This window comes from Heterocephalus glaber, unplaced genomic scaffold (genome assembly GCF_053883595.1).
Source record: "Heterocephalus glaber isolate CG9 unplaced genomic scaffold, H.glaber_assembly_v1.0 deba00001442, whole genome shotgun sequence".
NCBI classification, from domain to species: domain Eukaryota; kingdom Metazoa; phylum Chordata; class Mammalia; order Rodentia; family Bathyergidae; genus Heterocephalus; species Heterocephalus glaber.
The window spans coordinates 51,943,328-51,960,687 of NW_028258296.1; the positions used below are offsets into that span (position 1 = coordinate 51,943,328).

The 17,360-nt window shown below is 33.6% G+C and overlaps 1 protein-coding gene across 1 annotated transcript in view; it reads left to right on the forward strand.

The window, feature by feature from the left end:
* Nucleotides 1-17,360, forward strand: part of Man1a2 (mannosidase alpha class 1A member 2) — a 146,429-nt gene that overhangs the window by 112,372 nt on the left and 16,697 nt on the right. Inside the window, exons 9-12 of the mRNA XM_004853818.4 lie at nucleotides 5,064-5,179; nucleotides 6,966-7,185; nucleotides 9,426-9,598; nucleotides 13,773-13,888. Coding sequence (XP_004853875.1) covers nucleotides 5,064-5,179; nucleotides 6,966-7,185; nucleotides 9,426-9,598; nucleotides 13,773-13,888 — 625 coding nt within the window. The remainder of the gene's footprint in view (nucleotides 1-5,063; nucleotides 5,180-6,965; nucleotides 7,186-9,425; nucleotides 9,599-13,772; nucleotides 13,889-17,360) is intronic.

Here is a 17,360-nt window from a genome sequence, read left to right on the forward strand (position 1 = left end):
AGGCTTCTTGAGGCATAGGCTGGAAATTGATGTAATGTCATTTTTTAACACCTTCAGTTAAACAAAGCAAGCTACAAGACTCGTCCACTTTTAGAGATTGGAAATTTGTTTTGTATTCTTCACACAGCTTCTTAAATGTTAATATTCCTAGAGATTCCTACCTTTTCATTTTGCTTCATTAGCCTTATTTCTTCTTATACTATGAATTTTATGTCCTGTCTGTTGGTGAGATCCAGATCAATATGTTCTACATAGCCCAGTGTGTGTCAGAAACTGGTCTGACCATATACCAATCCTATTGTTTGTGATTTCTTCATGACTCAGATCTATTCCATTTCTTACTCCCCTAGATTAATTTAGCCCCCCAGTTCAATATCACCTTTTATTAGTCAACCTCCATCAAATTTCTCACATGACCTAATCATTTTATTTCTACACTTAAAATGTTTGCTGAAAACTGAGAAATGACTATTAAGTTGCAGGCAGCCATCTGTTTTGGTTATATAATAAGAGCCAAAGCCAGAATACGGGGGAGTTATGAGCAAGTAGATTATGTGAAAGAAGGAGTAGTAAGTTCAGGCTTTGGAGGGAGAAGAGGAGTGGAATTGTTCATCTTTATCTGACTATTTTTGTCTTATTTGTTGCTTCCCTAAACTGAAAAAGAATAAGAAACTATAAACATTGAATTAATATCATTTAAAATATGGTCCAGTTGATTAAAAAAGAAAAAGTGCTTTAAAGACAAGTTATTATAGTTGTGAAATTTTATTTATACTTGAAAATGGAAATTCAGGCTTTAATTTCATAATTACTAATGAATACACTTTACTATAAATAAGAATTGTGCTAGGTATTGTAGAGGTAGAAACTTAAGCTGATAATATGGGTGTCTCCTATCAGATTGCTTCTATTTAGCAGATTCTAATTGTTTTTAAGATAATTCAGACTTCATAGCATGTTAAATAAGATTTTTCAGTTTCATTTCATTCGGGTACTTTTTCTGATTGTAAAGTAGATATATTAAAATTTTCATTTGCAATTTTTTGCTCTAATTTTTATCAGTTTTGCTTTAAGATTTACCATTTCTTTTAAGACGTTATGTTAGCTTTCTATTACCGCAGTAAAATACCTGAGATGATCAACTTACTTTGGCTCACAGTTTTGGAGATTTTAGCGCATGACCAACTGACCCTGTTGCTTTGGCACAGTACATTGTAGTGGGAGCACATGGTAGGGAAAGCATTTTCACTTTGTGGCCTGATGTGAACAGAAAGAGAGGAAGAGACCAGGGTCTTACAGTCCCAATAGAGGGCAAGCCTGCATTGACCTAAAACCTCCCGCTAGATCTTACTTCTCAAAGGTCCACCCCTTCCCAGTAGTACTACTCTGTAAAGCAAGTCTTTAACAGCCTTTGGGGGGCACTTAGGATTCCAAAGTACAGCAGATGCTTTTTAAATATACTTATTTTAAAGTTGTTTCAGAAGGTTGCTCCATTATTTGCTTTTCCTTAATGTATTGAATTGTATTTATATAGTTGAATTTGTTAGCCTTTCTTTTATGATTTTAGTTTTGCTCATCATATTCATTTAAATTTTAATTCACAAGTTCATCTAGAGTCTGAACTACGTGCTCTCTTTTTCTTCCCACTACCTATATTTGACTCTTGCTTACCTGATAGATTTATTACCTTCACTGGCTCATCAGTTCAAAACATGGGTCTCTTTTTTACTGGAACCACAACTATCTCTTTTTCCTGAGCACTTTACACATTTCCAGCGTAGAAAGGAATTCATTCTCGACTTGAAGCAAGGGTGATGTCACAATGGACAGGGTGTTTCAACACATTTATACCATGCAGAGTGGCTGGGAGTAGCTGCAAAGGGACTATAGAAAAGGTATCTGAAGGAATGCAGGGATTTTGGATTCATAAGCAAATGATACAAATAATCCAATACATAAAACTAGAACTAAAATCAAGTATTTGTTCAAAGTTGTTCCATGGAACCATAAACTGTACTTGAAATACTTACCCACCACCTCCATCTCTTGGATTTACCATGAGGTGTAACTGGAGCTCTCCTGGTTAAAATACAAGGGCAACTAAAGAATAACATGATTGTGAGAGTTGATGAAGCCTAAGAAAAGACCAAGCAGCAGATAAGATGGAGTGTTATAGCGCGAGTCTAGCTGTTTTGTCATAAGCACAAAATTGAGGTTGCAATATTGATGGGAATATTTGTTTTAACTGTTTTGATAATTGTTTTAAAGTAGTTTCTCACAAAATATAAAATCCCTATTTTTGTTCATTGCCAAATAATGTGCCCAAAAGACACCTTTAACATTTCTGTCTCCCAAATACCCATGGAGTAAGAACTTTCCTTGCCTATTCTAGTCTCTTCCGTAATTTTAAGATATTTTATAAGTATGTATTAACTTTCATGACTATAAAATGTTTTATCTGTTATACCTAATTTAGTATCTAAATGTAATGTATCCATAAACCATCAACATACTTAGCTATCACTATAAAATTCTTCAGTGTAGATATGTTGAAAATTGAAAGCTACTTGAAATTTAATCATTGATTTCTTATGTAATCTGAAATTTAGAGTAAGGGATCATATTGTAGCCCTGTCTTCTACTCTCCTAACTATTTGTTACAAAACCCAGTCACTTACTGTTAGAGAAGCCTGTATAGAGCAGAGAATGCCTTCCTCTACATTTTTTTTTTTGTACCAGGGATTGAACTCAGGACCTTGCACTTGTGAGGCAGGCGCCAAAACCACTGAGCTAAATCCCCGGCCCTTCCTCTACATTCTTAAGCACAAAACAGAGAACAGCAGTAAGCTAGCAAATCTTAGTTAAAAATAAATGGCCATTTTATGTGAACTTCAAAACCTTGCAAAACAGTTCTAAGATGATAGAGTTCAGAAAAAGCATTATCTTTGGGAATTGAATGTTGAGTCTGAAGACCACATGAGGTAAACTTTTAGGATGGGGGAAATGTTCAATATTTTTATCCTGGAAGTTGTCTTATAGTGTATACATAAGTAAAAATTCATCGACATGTATATTTATTACAGAAAAAAATAAGAGAGAAACAGGAATTTGAGATGTAGGCTATTTAAGGTATATTTGAATTATTGAAGTATTAGCAGACATATTGCTTAAGATAAATGATAGTCTTTTTCTCCCATTTACTACTTTCAACAATAAAAGATAATTTTTAATTACATAGAATTAAATGTAGTCATGTAATATATTTAAAGTTAAAATGTAAGGACTCCTTACTGTTAGCAGTTGCCTTTTCAGATCTTTCCTAAATGTACAGTAATAGTCTTTAAACATTCAAAGTTTTAGTAGGATCAAACTATGTTATTCTTAAACTTCCTCCCTTTCCTACCCAACAGCATATAAATATATACCCTTTAATGTTAGAGTACTGATTCCCCAGATTCTGTTTAATGATTACATAGTCCTCTATAGTATGTTTATATTGTAATATATTTAGCAGCTTCCCTAGACATTTCAGGTTATAGTTAACTTTTTGCTAATGCAAGCAACTTTATGATAAGCTTTTTTAAAGTGTCTATATTTGTGTTTTTTAAATTATTACAGGATAATTGCAGAACTAGGATTCCTAGGTTAAATTTTATTAGCTGCTACAAATTTACCCTTCAGTTCAGGCGGCAGTGTACCACATTCTTCTCAACAGCAGATGTTATCAACTTTTAAAAATGTTTGCAGACCTGATAGACAGTAATGGAATCTAATTTTTTAAAGTTGCTTTTCTTTAATCACTTCTAGAATTGAGCATCCTTTCTTATGATAAGTATTAAAACAGGGTGTGGTAGTGTATGCCTAAAGACGGGATATAGCTCAGCGTGAAGGTCCTGGGTTTAATTCCTTGTACCACAAAAATAATTTAGTTTTGTTTCTTTTTTTCTTCATTTTGTATTTCCTATTTCATGTTGCTTTTCCAGAGGTCTTTGTTTAGAGCACTAGTTTTTTCCCCGTTACGTGTGGTCCAAATACCTACTCCCAATCTATCTATATCTATCTTTTATCATATAAAATTATAAACTCTTATAGTGCTTTCATTTTGTATTTTGTTTAAGATCATTTCTAGGAAAATCAAGTGTGTTCTATTTTCTCCTAGTTTAATTATAGTTTTAAACTGTTAATCATTCATGAATTCATTTTGTTAGCTTAAAGTATTAACATGCATTTTCCCTTAATAAGTAGCAATTTTTTTCATAAATCACTGAAAAGTCCTGTCCTTTCCTTACAATTTGAAAAATCGTAATAGTATTATGAGTGATTAAAGGTTATAAAAACATGTTATTTTTCTTCCACATGCAAGGAGGATGTAAATTTTGAGAAAAGGTTCAAGAATGTAGAGTAGGGCTTTCTAGAAAGGGATGAAAGTGTGGTTACCATGGGAACTAGTGCTAAATTGAATAGGATCAAAAGTATAGGTGACGTGGAATAAGGATAGACATAGGACAAACAAATATGTATAATAATTCCATGAATAAGCACAGTGAGTCAATAGACATATGCAAGATGACATTAAAGAAAATCTTGAGCTTTTTAGAAAAAGATTTATTTTGACTTACTGTCTATGGCACAGGAATCACCATTAGCCGTTTATGTAGAAAAATGTTTACATGAGCCCTTTTTGGTTAACATCAGATTTAAGTATACCTCTCGAATTTAATCATAGCTTATATATCTAATGCCATTAAAATATAAAAAGCATTTTCAGTTGTGGAAAAGTCTGGGTATTTGATGTGTACAAACTGTGATTCAAGAAAAAGACTACTAAACATAAAATTTCACATCCAGAGGAAAAATATTTTCTAGAACATTAGGTTCGTGTGTAGAGACAGTGGCTGTGGTGTTCTCTTACTGGACTAAATTTGAAATATTTTGGATATGGGGATGTCAGTATCATTTTAAAATTATTGACCTGTCATTATAATTGAAAATATTATTTTATTAATTATCTTCTATCTTTTCTTTCCTCCATCTGTGTCCTTCTCTTTTCTCTTTTGTTTCAGATCACACATCAGTTGGTGGTCTGGGAGACAGTTTTTATGAATATTTACTGAAAGCGTGGTTGATGTCAGATAAAACAGACCACGAGGCAAGAAGGATGTATGATGATGCTATTGAGGTGATTATTGTCAGAATATTTTCTACTTAATACATTGAATATATAGTTACTTCATAATGGCTAGACAAATATAACCATTTTATTGTATGCATTCAGGAAATACATATTATATGTAAGGATTTTATTAGATGATACCTTCACTATAGACTTTGTATCTATTTTAATAAATAATCTCTATGTTACATTTTCTTTCATGACATTTTAGAGATTGTTGAAGGAAGAATTTAGTGTTAATATATTTATGAAAATGTATTTTAGTTACTTTTAGTTAATGCCTATAGAGACTGGAAAAACTTCTGACTTTATATACATTTCCACAAATATTTTGTCTTTCAAATGATCACTTCAACCTACACATTGAGAACTTGTGAGTGAATAATAATGGCAACACACTTAAATAGGACTTCCGTGTGCCACACACGGTTCTAACCCTCTTTACATGCGTGAGATCAGATGATCATTCTCCCCGCTTCACACATGAGAACCCTGAGGTGGAGTGAGGTGTAGGGATTTGTTGACGGCCACTTAGCTGGTGAATGATGGGTCCAGGGACTGAAGAGTCTGGCTGCAGACCTTGCTCTTTTAACCTCTGTATTGTACTGTTTCATATTTATGTAATCTCATATTACAGTCTGGGGACAGCTTACACTTGGAACAGTAGTTATTCTAGGATGAGCTTATATGGGACATTTCTAGGCAAAAACTGCAAAAATGAAAAATATGTTAACCATGTAGTAAGTTTTAGCTTCCCTGTTTCATTGTAAACCCATTATCTTTGTAATGATTTTAATTATTTATCTGGTGTATTTTGTATAACAGTACCATTCTAATATAGTCAGTAATCAGTTTTCACCATTATAGGTTTTTTAATTAAATTACTTATTGTCCTTTTATATACTTTTTTAGAGTCCTAATTACATTTTTTTTAAAACACACTTTATTTTTAAAACTTCATGAAAATTGGGCTTTGTGGCACACAGCGCTTTGTACATATTGATCAGTAAATGTTTGGAGTGATTGTGTTGACTAGTAAATTGAACAAAATTAAGGTACAGTCAGAAATGTCAATTTCAATGTGATTTCTCAAAATTTTTATGAAGTCTTAAATTTTGAAAATTTGGATAGTTTCATTCTTTGTTGCTAAAATTTAAACCTAGAAATGTTTATGATTCAAAAAAGGTCTTTATCTAGGAAAAATCATGCAGTAGCATCCAAAGCAAATGTCTGCATTTGAGAAGTGAAGGACTAAGGAGTTAAAGAATAAGTAACTTTCACCTAGTTTTGAAAGTTTTATAATACGTAAGATGGCTAACCTAATGGTGCCTTTTTAAATTACTTTGCCAAATAGCATAGTTACACGGAAAATAAAGAACCATTTAAACTAATTATTGAAAATCATATTTTCTTATTAATTGGCCATTCTTCCTATTCAGGTTTTGTTGTATGAAATAGAAAATGAATTAATAAAACTGTCTTATAACTTCTCATGATCTTAGTTGATTGATTATAAATTTCAGGTGGACAAAGGCTACAATGGACGATGCTATGTAGAATGATACTTGAGGCTCAACTCTCCTTTCCCACTAGAGTGGCAGTTGGGATATTTTTTTTGGCCATATACAATTTGATCACTCATTCCAAAACTTTCTTACTGTAATTTAAATCTCCCAGTTTGAAAAAGTTAATATTTTATAGGATATTACCACGTTTTTGTGACAGCTAGAAATATATGTTTGAACACTAACAATTTACTTCTAAAATTTTGACTATTTTCTCTTTCTTGTAGGCGATAGAAAAACATCTTATTAAGAAGTCCCGAGGTGGTCTTGTCTTCATTGGAGAATGGAAGAATGGGCACTTGGAAAAGAAGATGGGCCATTTGGCCTGTTTTGCTGGGGGAATGTTTGCATTAGGAGCAGATGGTTCCAGAAAGGATAAAGCTGGTCATTATTTAGAGCTCGGGGCAGAGATTGCGCGCACATGTCACGAGTCATATGACAGGACTGGTAAGAATGTTAATGAGGCTAATGACTTAGTAAAAATAACCTCTAATTGTAGAAATGTGACCGGGGATTAAGAAGAAAGTATATAGGTACTTTTCACTTCAAAATAGTTTACACTATCACAGTAAATTACCTTCCCCCCTATACCCGGGAGTGAACTTAGGACCTTGTGCTTGCGAGGCAGGCTTGGAACCGCTGAGCTAAATCCCTGGCCCTATAGTAAATCATTTTTAAAAGAAATTTAATTTCAGAAATGTGCTTTTAGATATGTGTTCTTGCTTGCCTTCTCCCTCCCTCCCTCTCTCTTTTCTCTCTCTCTTTCTCTTTCTCTCTCCTCTCCTTTCTTTTCTTTCCTTTTCTCCTTCCTTCCTTCCTTCCTTCCTTTTTTTCTCCCCCCACCCCCTCTTTCTTTCTACTGGGGATTGATTAAAATCAAGGCCGCTTCACTGAGCTATATCCCTTGCCTTTTGTAAAACATTTTTATTTTGAGGCAGGCTCTCTTAATTTGCCCAGACTGAGCTCAAACGTGTGATTCTCCTGCTTCAGCCTTCTAGAGTGCTGGGATTACTGGCATCCACTACTACACCCAGCACCTGCATATTGCAAAAATGCTGAACTCTGCTGGGTTTTTTTTCTTAATGATTAGAAGTAATTGTTTTAAAGATGAGAGACAGAATATTTGGAGATGTATGGAATAGCATTACTTTAATAAAATAATAATTTTAGCCATTCCAGCTTCTATAAAGCCAGTTACTTAAAAGAACACAAAATAGAGTGACTTAGGTTTCATGGTCTTGCTTGTACTCTTGTGAAAATAAGAATAACCAGACGACAACAGTAGTTATCTAATTGGTAGTTTGTCTTTTACTCAGTTCACTAATAACTTTTAGAGTTATTTGTTCCTTTCACTAAAATGATCCTCTAACATTGCTTTAAGAAAATAGATAATATTTTCTGAATTTTAGTTATCTTTACCTGGAAAATGAAATTGTTCTTAATGGTGACAAAAATTGATTTCTGGGAAGTGAAAAAAAATTCTACTCTTCATGTTTAAAGTACAGATATGCATGGAGTCAAATACATATTCCTTGTATATGTGTTATCAAATTTTCATGGAAGAAGAAGGCAATTAGGCCTTTTTGAAAAACCTAAAAGGATTCTAGAGATACACTAATGAAAAAAAAATTAAGAAACACTGGACTAGACTGTCCATGGTTTTGTCTATCTTTACAAATAGCTATTTCTATATTATGCAGTGAGTAATGAGTTCTCTGAAAACCTTAAGAGATAATAATCTATGAGTGTTTTCAAAAGTTGTATTCTTTTTATGAAATAACTGAATTTTTCTTGTAGGGTTAACTTGTTCTTGAAATAATGATTAGCTTAAAAGTTTATCCTAATTCATAAATCTGTGAAGTTATTTTTATACAGTAAGGAATTGAACTTCTGATGAAATTGACCCTTCAGTTTTCTCATTAACCAAATCATTGGTTACATTTCTTTAAAAAAATATAAATCAAATGAACCCTGAGGCGAAGTTCTTTTAGGGTAGTTTAATGTTGATGTCTAATATAGGTAAAGTCAGTGATCTGCATTACTAATGAGCAAAATTGTCATGTTGATGATATGAAGTATTTATTATATGCGTAAAAACTTAGCTAAAATTAGTAAAACATTGAGGACCAGAATGGATAGTCATTGTTTATATTAGTGACCATGATAATTAGGCTTGTTGTAATACAGGTTTTGACCATCTATCAAAATGATCTAAAATAGTAGAATTTAATGTAGCAGATATACTAAAATATAATCGTTATAATTTTTATTTATTTATTTATTTTTGGTACTAGGGATCAAACTCAGGACCCTGCGCTTTCAAGGCAGGCAGTGGAACCACTGAGCTAAATCCCTGGCTAATTGTTATAATTAATCATTTATTCCATTAAACCTAAACTCATTATATGCTATATGTTATGTTGGATGCTTACAGGTTAAAGTGTTAGATACATTCCTAAGAAATTCATAGAATGCTGAAGGTATAAAAGGGTTCTTTTATTGTTCTAACATTTGCATTTCATAATGGCATTTCTGACATGGTATTTTAAATTTACTCATTTTGTAGAACAGTGACAATAAAAATAAAACAAAAGTTACTTAATGCTCCATTCTTTCAGGGGAGTTAGCTTTTGAAAACAAATACAAGGGCTTTATTTTGTTCATTGATTTCTTCTGTCATGTTGTAGCATTAAAACTAGGTCCTGAGTCATTCAAGTTTGATGGTGCAGTGGAAGCTGTGGCTGTCCGACAGGCTGAAAAGTATTACATCCTCCGACCAGAAGTAATTGAAACCTATTGGTACCTGTGGCGATTCACTCATGATCCAAGATACAGGCAGTGGGGCTGGGAAGCAGCATTGGTAAATAAGCCAATATTTCATTTTATCTACAAGAATATTAAATCAAGCCCTCCTATAGTGCCATGTGTCTTTATCCATGTTACTTCATTTTGAGAGACTCTAGGGCAGTTTTCATTTCTCTGATGAAGAAGCTGTTAGTCAATTTAAGTTTCTTGAGCAGTAGAAACAAACCTTGAATCCTGTTTTGTTCTGTATTTAGAAATCCCTTTTAGCAGTAGTCACTCACTCTTAGTGAATAGCTATGGTTTCTTAAAAGGCAATTTTTAGTACAGTTACAAAAGAAGTAATTTAACTTTCTATCCATTTATTTTCTTATTTAGCAGTACTTGGGATTGAACCTAGTGCCTTTGCAGGAGCTACATCCCCAGCCCTTTTTAAATTTTAAGACAGGATCTCATAAAGTTGCTAAGTTGCCCAGGCTGGACTTGAACTTGGGAGCCTCCCAGAGTCCTAGGATTGTAAGCATGCATCCTCATGCCTGGCTTCTAAACTGTTTTCTTAATACCTAACCACTGGCGAAAAAAATTAGCCTGGGCAGGTGCCCCCTGTTTACTTCACTTGTGTTCTGAGTTACTTCTTAGCAGATCACTATAAGAAGAATCAGAAAACTAAACTTGTTCTGGAATGAAAGACAAAAGGTACACACATTTGGAATTAGAAATTTTTAAGGGTTAGTAAGTAAAGGAAGTAAGCTGTTTACTCTTTGAGTAATTGGACTTTCAAGGAATTCCATGGCTCTTAGTACTCGGAGAGGAAAAAACCATTAGTCTTCCATGAAAATATAGCTTATTCCTGGAGAATATTTTATTTTCTCAGATTTACTAGTTAGAATAAATTGTACTAGTTATGAGTATTCATATTCAAATTGTTTAACTTAAGCCTTCAGTCTAGATACAGTGATTGAAGATATCACTGGTAAAATAAATTGTCCAGATAAGAATGTGCAAAAATATGTTTTAGGGCAAGACATACACCAGTTTATATAAAGGAAATGTTTCACAGTGGCACAGTTGGATCCATTACGAGGACAGCCTTACATGCAAGTCAAGGGTACTTGCTCTACTTAGTTGTTCAGAAATAAGACAACATACACACAGGCACACTGATACACACCCCTCAATAACTTTTATCAGTTACTACCCAAGTGTCTTCCTAGAGAAAGTGGTGCTTCGGGCCGGGGATTTAGCTCAGTGGTTCCGCCGCCTGCCTGGTAAGTGCAAGGTCCTGAGTTCAATCCCTGGTACCCCCCTCCCCCAAAAAAGTGGTGATACGAAGACCTTTGCTTATCTCGAAGCCCTTTAGATCTTTTTTTTTTCTTTCCATTTCCTCTCTTACTTTGACAATCTGTTGCAGAACTGCTGAAAGTTTTTCAAAGGGGAAGAAACTACTGCAGGCTGTATTCAGTGGGAAATAACAAAGAAAAAGGATCTGTTTATAGTCCACAAATTGTTGAGTTTTGGAGACTACCTCAATAATCTAGGAGTAATGTGATGTCTTAAACTAAAGTAAGGACACTGGTGAGTCTTTTGTCATTCAGACCTAGGTTAACTCCCATGGACTTTAACTACTACGGGAGAGTATTAATAGAATCAAGGTGGTTATACAGAATAGGAGCAGACGCAGCATTTTTGATGCTGCTTTTCCTTGGCTTCCTGAGGGTAAAGTTGAGAAAACAGCTGCTAGTGAAATTCTGTGGGAAGGTCCTGCTGCAATTAAGAAGACAACCAAATTGTTACCACAGAGGTTTGGGAATAGAAAGCATACATGCATCTGTTGTTAGCAGTGGCCTACTCATGTTTGCATAAACCAAGTAATATTTTATGTAAGAGAAATAGATTCGCAAAGTAGTCCTCTAATGAGTCTCTCGTGGGTTTTTTTTTTTCTCTTTTTCTTTCTTTTTGGTACCCAAGATCAAACTCAGGACTTTGCACTTGCAAGGCAGGGCCAGTGCCACTGAGCTAAATCCCTGGCCCTTATGAGTCTCTTTGACTTGAATGCACCCCAATATTTAATAGTTTTTATTCAAAGGAATGAGGGAGACATATCTGAATCTTGTGGGATGGGGTTTCTTTATGGTAATAGTAGATGCATGTCTTGTCATTGCGAAACACTTAGGACAATTAATGCTTTTCTTTAAGTTCTTTTCTCCTGTGTGCTTTCCTAAAATACACCCCTACTCTTATTTGTTAGGAGGTTTGATAAGCTCAAACTTTAGCCCATATCAAACCAAATTTTAATTACAGGAGTTAGAATACTGGTTTTACAGATTATATAGAGCACACAAACTCAAAGTATAAGCTGACATACTGAAATAATTACGTCCTAAATTCAAATTTGGAAAGTATGACATGAGAAGCCTCACATCTTATGTACTGTTTATTTGTGTATCACCACTGACCTCTCTGTTGGGCTTGAAGAAAGTAAAAGAAAGGGAGGGTGAGACACAGTTCTGATGTATCATCTCTTCTGTAGCTTTAGCTATTCCTCTACATATGCAGACTTCCACACTTTAGTGTAAAACTTGCCCTCAAGAAATGACTCAGAATGACTTAGAAGATTGGCTGGCTGGCTGCTACATTCTCTGTTCTGATAATTCAGAATGAATTATGAAGACATCATTGTGAAGAACAGTACTTAAAACTCTTGCATTCAAAATATATTTAATATGTTGAGAAACATAAAAGCATCAAACTCTTTGAGAAGAACACTTTAAAGCCTACCTATAAAATAAATTTTGATTAAGCACATTTCAGTATTAGTTAACTTTTTATTAGAAAAGAAGATCAGGGAGAGAAAGAAAAGTAGCAAAACTAGAAACAATAAACTATGGCAGCAATGATTAGTTAAATAACCATCCCTTTGTCAAGGTTAGGGAGAGTAGAGAAAGAACCGCAAATGCTTTCAGCTTTTCATGAATGATTTAATTTTAATGATAAGCAGAATATTTGTTTGCTTTGAGTTTAAAATAGAGTGTGACTAGATTCCATTTGATTCCATATAGTTTATTTAGCATATCCAAAGATAAAACAGGAAATATAAATTTAAAATCTTAACTCCCATTCAAAGAGTAGAGCACAGAAGTTTGTAAGGTGGAGTAAATTACTCTGCTCAACTTTTCCATCTGAGAAGTGTAGTTATTAACCTCCTAGAATTGCTGTAAAATGTAAAATTTTAGTGCATGTAAAGCTCTTAAAGTAGCTTTCAGCACAGTAAGTACTTCAGAATTGTTAACTCTTAACTTGTAAATATTATACCAGATAGGTAGATGGGCTCTTCCTGCTACTTGGTACTACCTGTGATGCCTAACTCATAGAATTATGGTAATACAAAATCTGGCATAGAGTATGTTTGCAGTAATATCTCTCATTACTCTTATTACAGAGAACTCCTAAGTAATGTTTGTTACTATGTTGTAGATTATTACTTGTCTTTGCAGATGATAAAATCAGATTTTTTACTCAAACAGACCTCTGTCTTGATTTGTCAGGATTAATAAGGTTTTATTGTGCCAGAGAGGTACCTAATTCAGAAAGAATAAATAAGACAAACCTGTGTTAGGAAAACATAAGCTGTCATAGAAAGATGAGAGTTATATTAGCAAGAGAGACTCTGGTATAAGTTCACTTTTCAGAAAGAGTACAGATATTCCTTGTGTAACGACCTACTTGTTTAACAACTTGTTCAGACTCAGATTTATGATCTGTCCTTTTTTTGTACAGTTGTATAGAGCCTCAGTGTCTTTTTTGGTACAGTACACCTTGTTTATACAGTACTGTATTTTTGCTGATTGTACTGTACAGTAGTGTAGTTTTATGTTCTATTATGCATTACAGTACTGCATATAAGTGTTATGCAAATAAAAGCAAAGTCATCACATTGGAGTTTCATTTGACCATTTTTTTGTTCTGAATATTATACATAGTATATACAATTTAGTGACCAATTAATTTAATGACCTAGTCGCAGGACCAAAATTTTGTCATTAAATGAAGAATATCTGTATTTTCATTTGATACAGTATTATCCTTAGGCTTAATATATTGTTAATTAAAGAATAATTACTATATTCTTTAGTCAAATTTTCATACAAATACCTACAAACTTTTGATTGTGATTCTTTCCTTCAAAACTTGAAGTCCATGGAATTGATTGTTTTGTCTGATCTCTTTTACAGGCTATTGAAAAGTATTGCCGAGTCAGTGGTGGGTTTTCTGGGGTCAAAGATGTATATTCCTCTACTCCTACACATGATGATGTACAGCAGAGCTTCTTTCTCGCTGAAACATTAAAGTAAGTTTTAAAATTTTAAAGTTTGAAAGGAAGCTTTAAAATTTTTTAGCCAGTGTGGTGGGGCACATGCCTATAATCCCAGCACTCAGGAGGTTGAGGCAGGAGGATGAGTTCAAGGCTAGCCTGGGCTACATAGTGAGTCTATAGCTCACTATAGACTGCATAGCAAGACCCTGTCTCAAAAAACAAAAACAAAAAAATGAAACAAAACATTTTAAGGTTAAATTTATTTTTAAACCAGTACATAAAAACATAAAAATTAATGGAGATATAAACAATGTTTTAATACATATATACATTATATAATTTTAGCAGGTTAAACATGCCTGTCTCCACACATTTATCAATTTTTTTATAGTCACATCTTTCGATAGTCTTTCTGCTATCTTTTAAAAATATATAGTAAATAACTGTTATTTATGATTATCCTACAGTACAATAATACACCCAAACTTCTTCCTCCTAACTGTAATTTAGTACCCATTGGTCAACTATCCTCTACTCTCCTCAGCCTCTCGGCTTCCATGCTATCACCTTTTGGAAATGACAAACTTTTCTTCTTTTTTTTTGGTACCCGAGATCAAATTCGGGACCTGACCCTTGCAAGGCAGACGGCGGAACCACTGAGCTAAATCCCCAGCCTGCTATCACCTTTTTTAGATTCCATGTACAAGTGAGATCATGTGGGGTTTTGAGTGTAAGCCCAAAATTGTCTTTTCTCTTGTGTATGTCATTTAACATACTGATTGATCTTTAATTGCATCCATGTTTTTGCCAATGACTGGATTTCATTGTTTTTTTATAGCTAAGCAGCATTCTCCTTTATATACCACATTTTCTTTATTTATTAAAATACATTTATTGTAGGCTGATTTTGTGTATGATTTCTAGATGATGAATTATAACTATATGATATGTTACACTAAATTTCATTACAAATATTTTATATGATTAGATCTGTAATCTTCAGCTGTATCTCAGAAAGAATGATTGGACTCTAAGGCAGGTAGTTTATCAAAGAAGTGTTTAGTACCTTTATTTTGTTCTTTGGAGTATGTTAGCATCACCTGGAAGGCTCCTAGAAACAGACTGAGTGAAACTTGGGAATCTGCGTTGCTGACCTGCTACCTGATGACACTGAGGTGCTGCCCTGGGACCACACCTGAGCTTTCTGCTCACTGAATCTGTCAGGAATTATCATGAGTTCTGATAGTACTAAGAGATTATGACCATAGCCAGCCATCCTTCCGCAGAAGTTTCCTCATACACCTAAAGGGAACAATGAAAATGCAGAAACGCAATTTGGGCTTGTACTCAAGACCCCAAGTAGAGGTCTCTGTAATCTAACCTAGAAGGAGATGCAAACCTTAGTTAACTATATCTACTGTCCTACAGATTTGCAGAGTGAAATCTCTTCATACCATCCTGTAGATTTTATATTTCTATTTCCTGTGTATCTGTACATTAATGACCCCTAAGCACTTCATTTGTTCAACAAATGTTTATTGCCGCATACTGTAAAAGTTACTTGTGCTTGCATCAGAAGACAAAAAGGACAAAAATTCCTGCTCTCCTCAATTTTATATTCTATTATAGCTTACATTCTGCTGTTACAATTGAAATATACATATCTCAAACTAAGTTTTTATCCTAAATGTCTGTATTATTCCAGTTTTTCTTTTACTACTGCTGTCACTGTTTTCCTTCTCTTTAGCTCGTGTGTTTTAGAGTTGTTGCTAAACAACTTTCCTTCTCATAAATCACTAAGTCTGTATGGTTCTACCTTGTTGATTTTTCATTTTGTCCCCTCTTCCATATCCACAGTTGACCTTTATCCAGCTTTGCTGCTGAGATAGTTTAGAATATCTTACCTGGTACTAAGTTTCCTCCTCCTAGGTATTTCTAGTTGTGATTTATCCTGTGATTGGGCTTGAAGTCCTATAAGATAGTTCTAAGAGTACTAGATTAGAAGACAAAGTTATAGGAGCTTTAGTTATTCACTTGCTACAGTCTAGTTGAATGTACATGTAAAATAAATCTCTTGGCTTTTAGTTACATATCTGTAGTCTGTGGGATTTAACCCAGATTATTATCCCAGTCTTTTTTTTTTTTTTAATTTTATGACTTGAGGAAAACTGTAAGATAGTGAAATAAAAATGTGTGTAATCTTCACCTAGGTTTATCCAAGTTTTGCTACCTTTTTTTTTTTTTTTCAGTGTTGGGGATACAACCACCTAGACAGGCACTCATTCTGTACATATGCATATCATTTTCCCATTTTTAGACATTATTTTCTGGACAACTTGAAAATTAGTTACTGTACTTTCATTATAATATTTCCGCAGTAACCTTCAAGAAAACAGCATCATCCTACATAGTCACAATGCAAGTTGTCATAGTTGAGAATTTTAACATTCATAAATACTGTTTGTTATATAATATATACTCCATTTTCAGATGTCTTCAGTTGTTCCAATAATATACTTTGTAATTCTTTAACCTCAATCTAGAATCCCTTGCAAGATCATTGTTATATTTAATTGTCATGTCTCTTTAGCCTTCTTAATCTAGAACAAAGTTTCTCAGGTAAAATACAAAGTATTCAGTCTAGTTACTTTGAATATCCCATAGATTTTTCTGATTATTTTCTATAGGTCATATTTAGGTTAGATATTTTGGGCATGAATATTATATAAATAATGTGTGCTTATATAGACATACATGCTTGTTATAATTACATTCTCTGAAGTGGCATGTAATAATAATTTAGCCTTTTACTGGTGATTTTAAGTTTGATTGTAGGTAAATCAAAGGTCATGTAAACAGTCTTTTCTTTTAAAATTAATAAGCTATCTGTGAAGTGATGACTTGAGTGAGCAATATGTGAATATCCTTTTTCCAATAGTCTTTCACCTAGGATTGTTAGCATCTTTGCTTGAAATCATATTACTATACTAGTGATAAGATAGCCCTGAAAATTGATTTCCATCATTCATATGCCACTTCCTTGCTCAGAAGCTACAATTCATTTATCTCTCTAGCTTTATTTCTCTTGTCTTGTACTTGATTCTATACTTAAGCTAACCTAATGTACATTCAGATACTCAGATAAGTAAAAAATGTCCTTTTGGATTTCTTGTCTATTTTATATTTCACTACCTCTGATAGAAATGCCTTTACCCTTTCTGTCAATTAATGCCTCTCATTTGTAAAGTCAGTTCAAGTCTCACCTCTTACAGACTGGCTTTTATAATTAATTTGTAAATGCTTCATTAGTACGGATTTTGAGCACTTTAGCAGATGGCATAGATCTGGAAAAAGATGATATGCTGCCTCATCCCTTTTCAGTATCTATATAGACTATCATCTTTATACTTTTCTCTGCCACATTCAGGCAGAATCTTTGCTGACACAGCATTACTGTAGGTAACCAGTCATTTATATTTGCTTTCAGTGAAACACATATATTCAT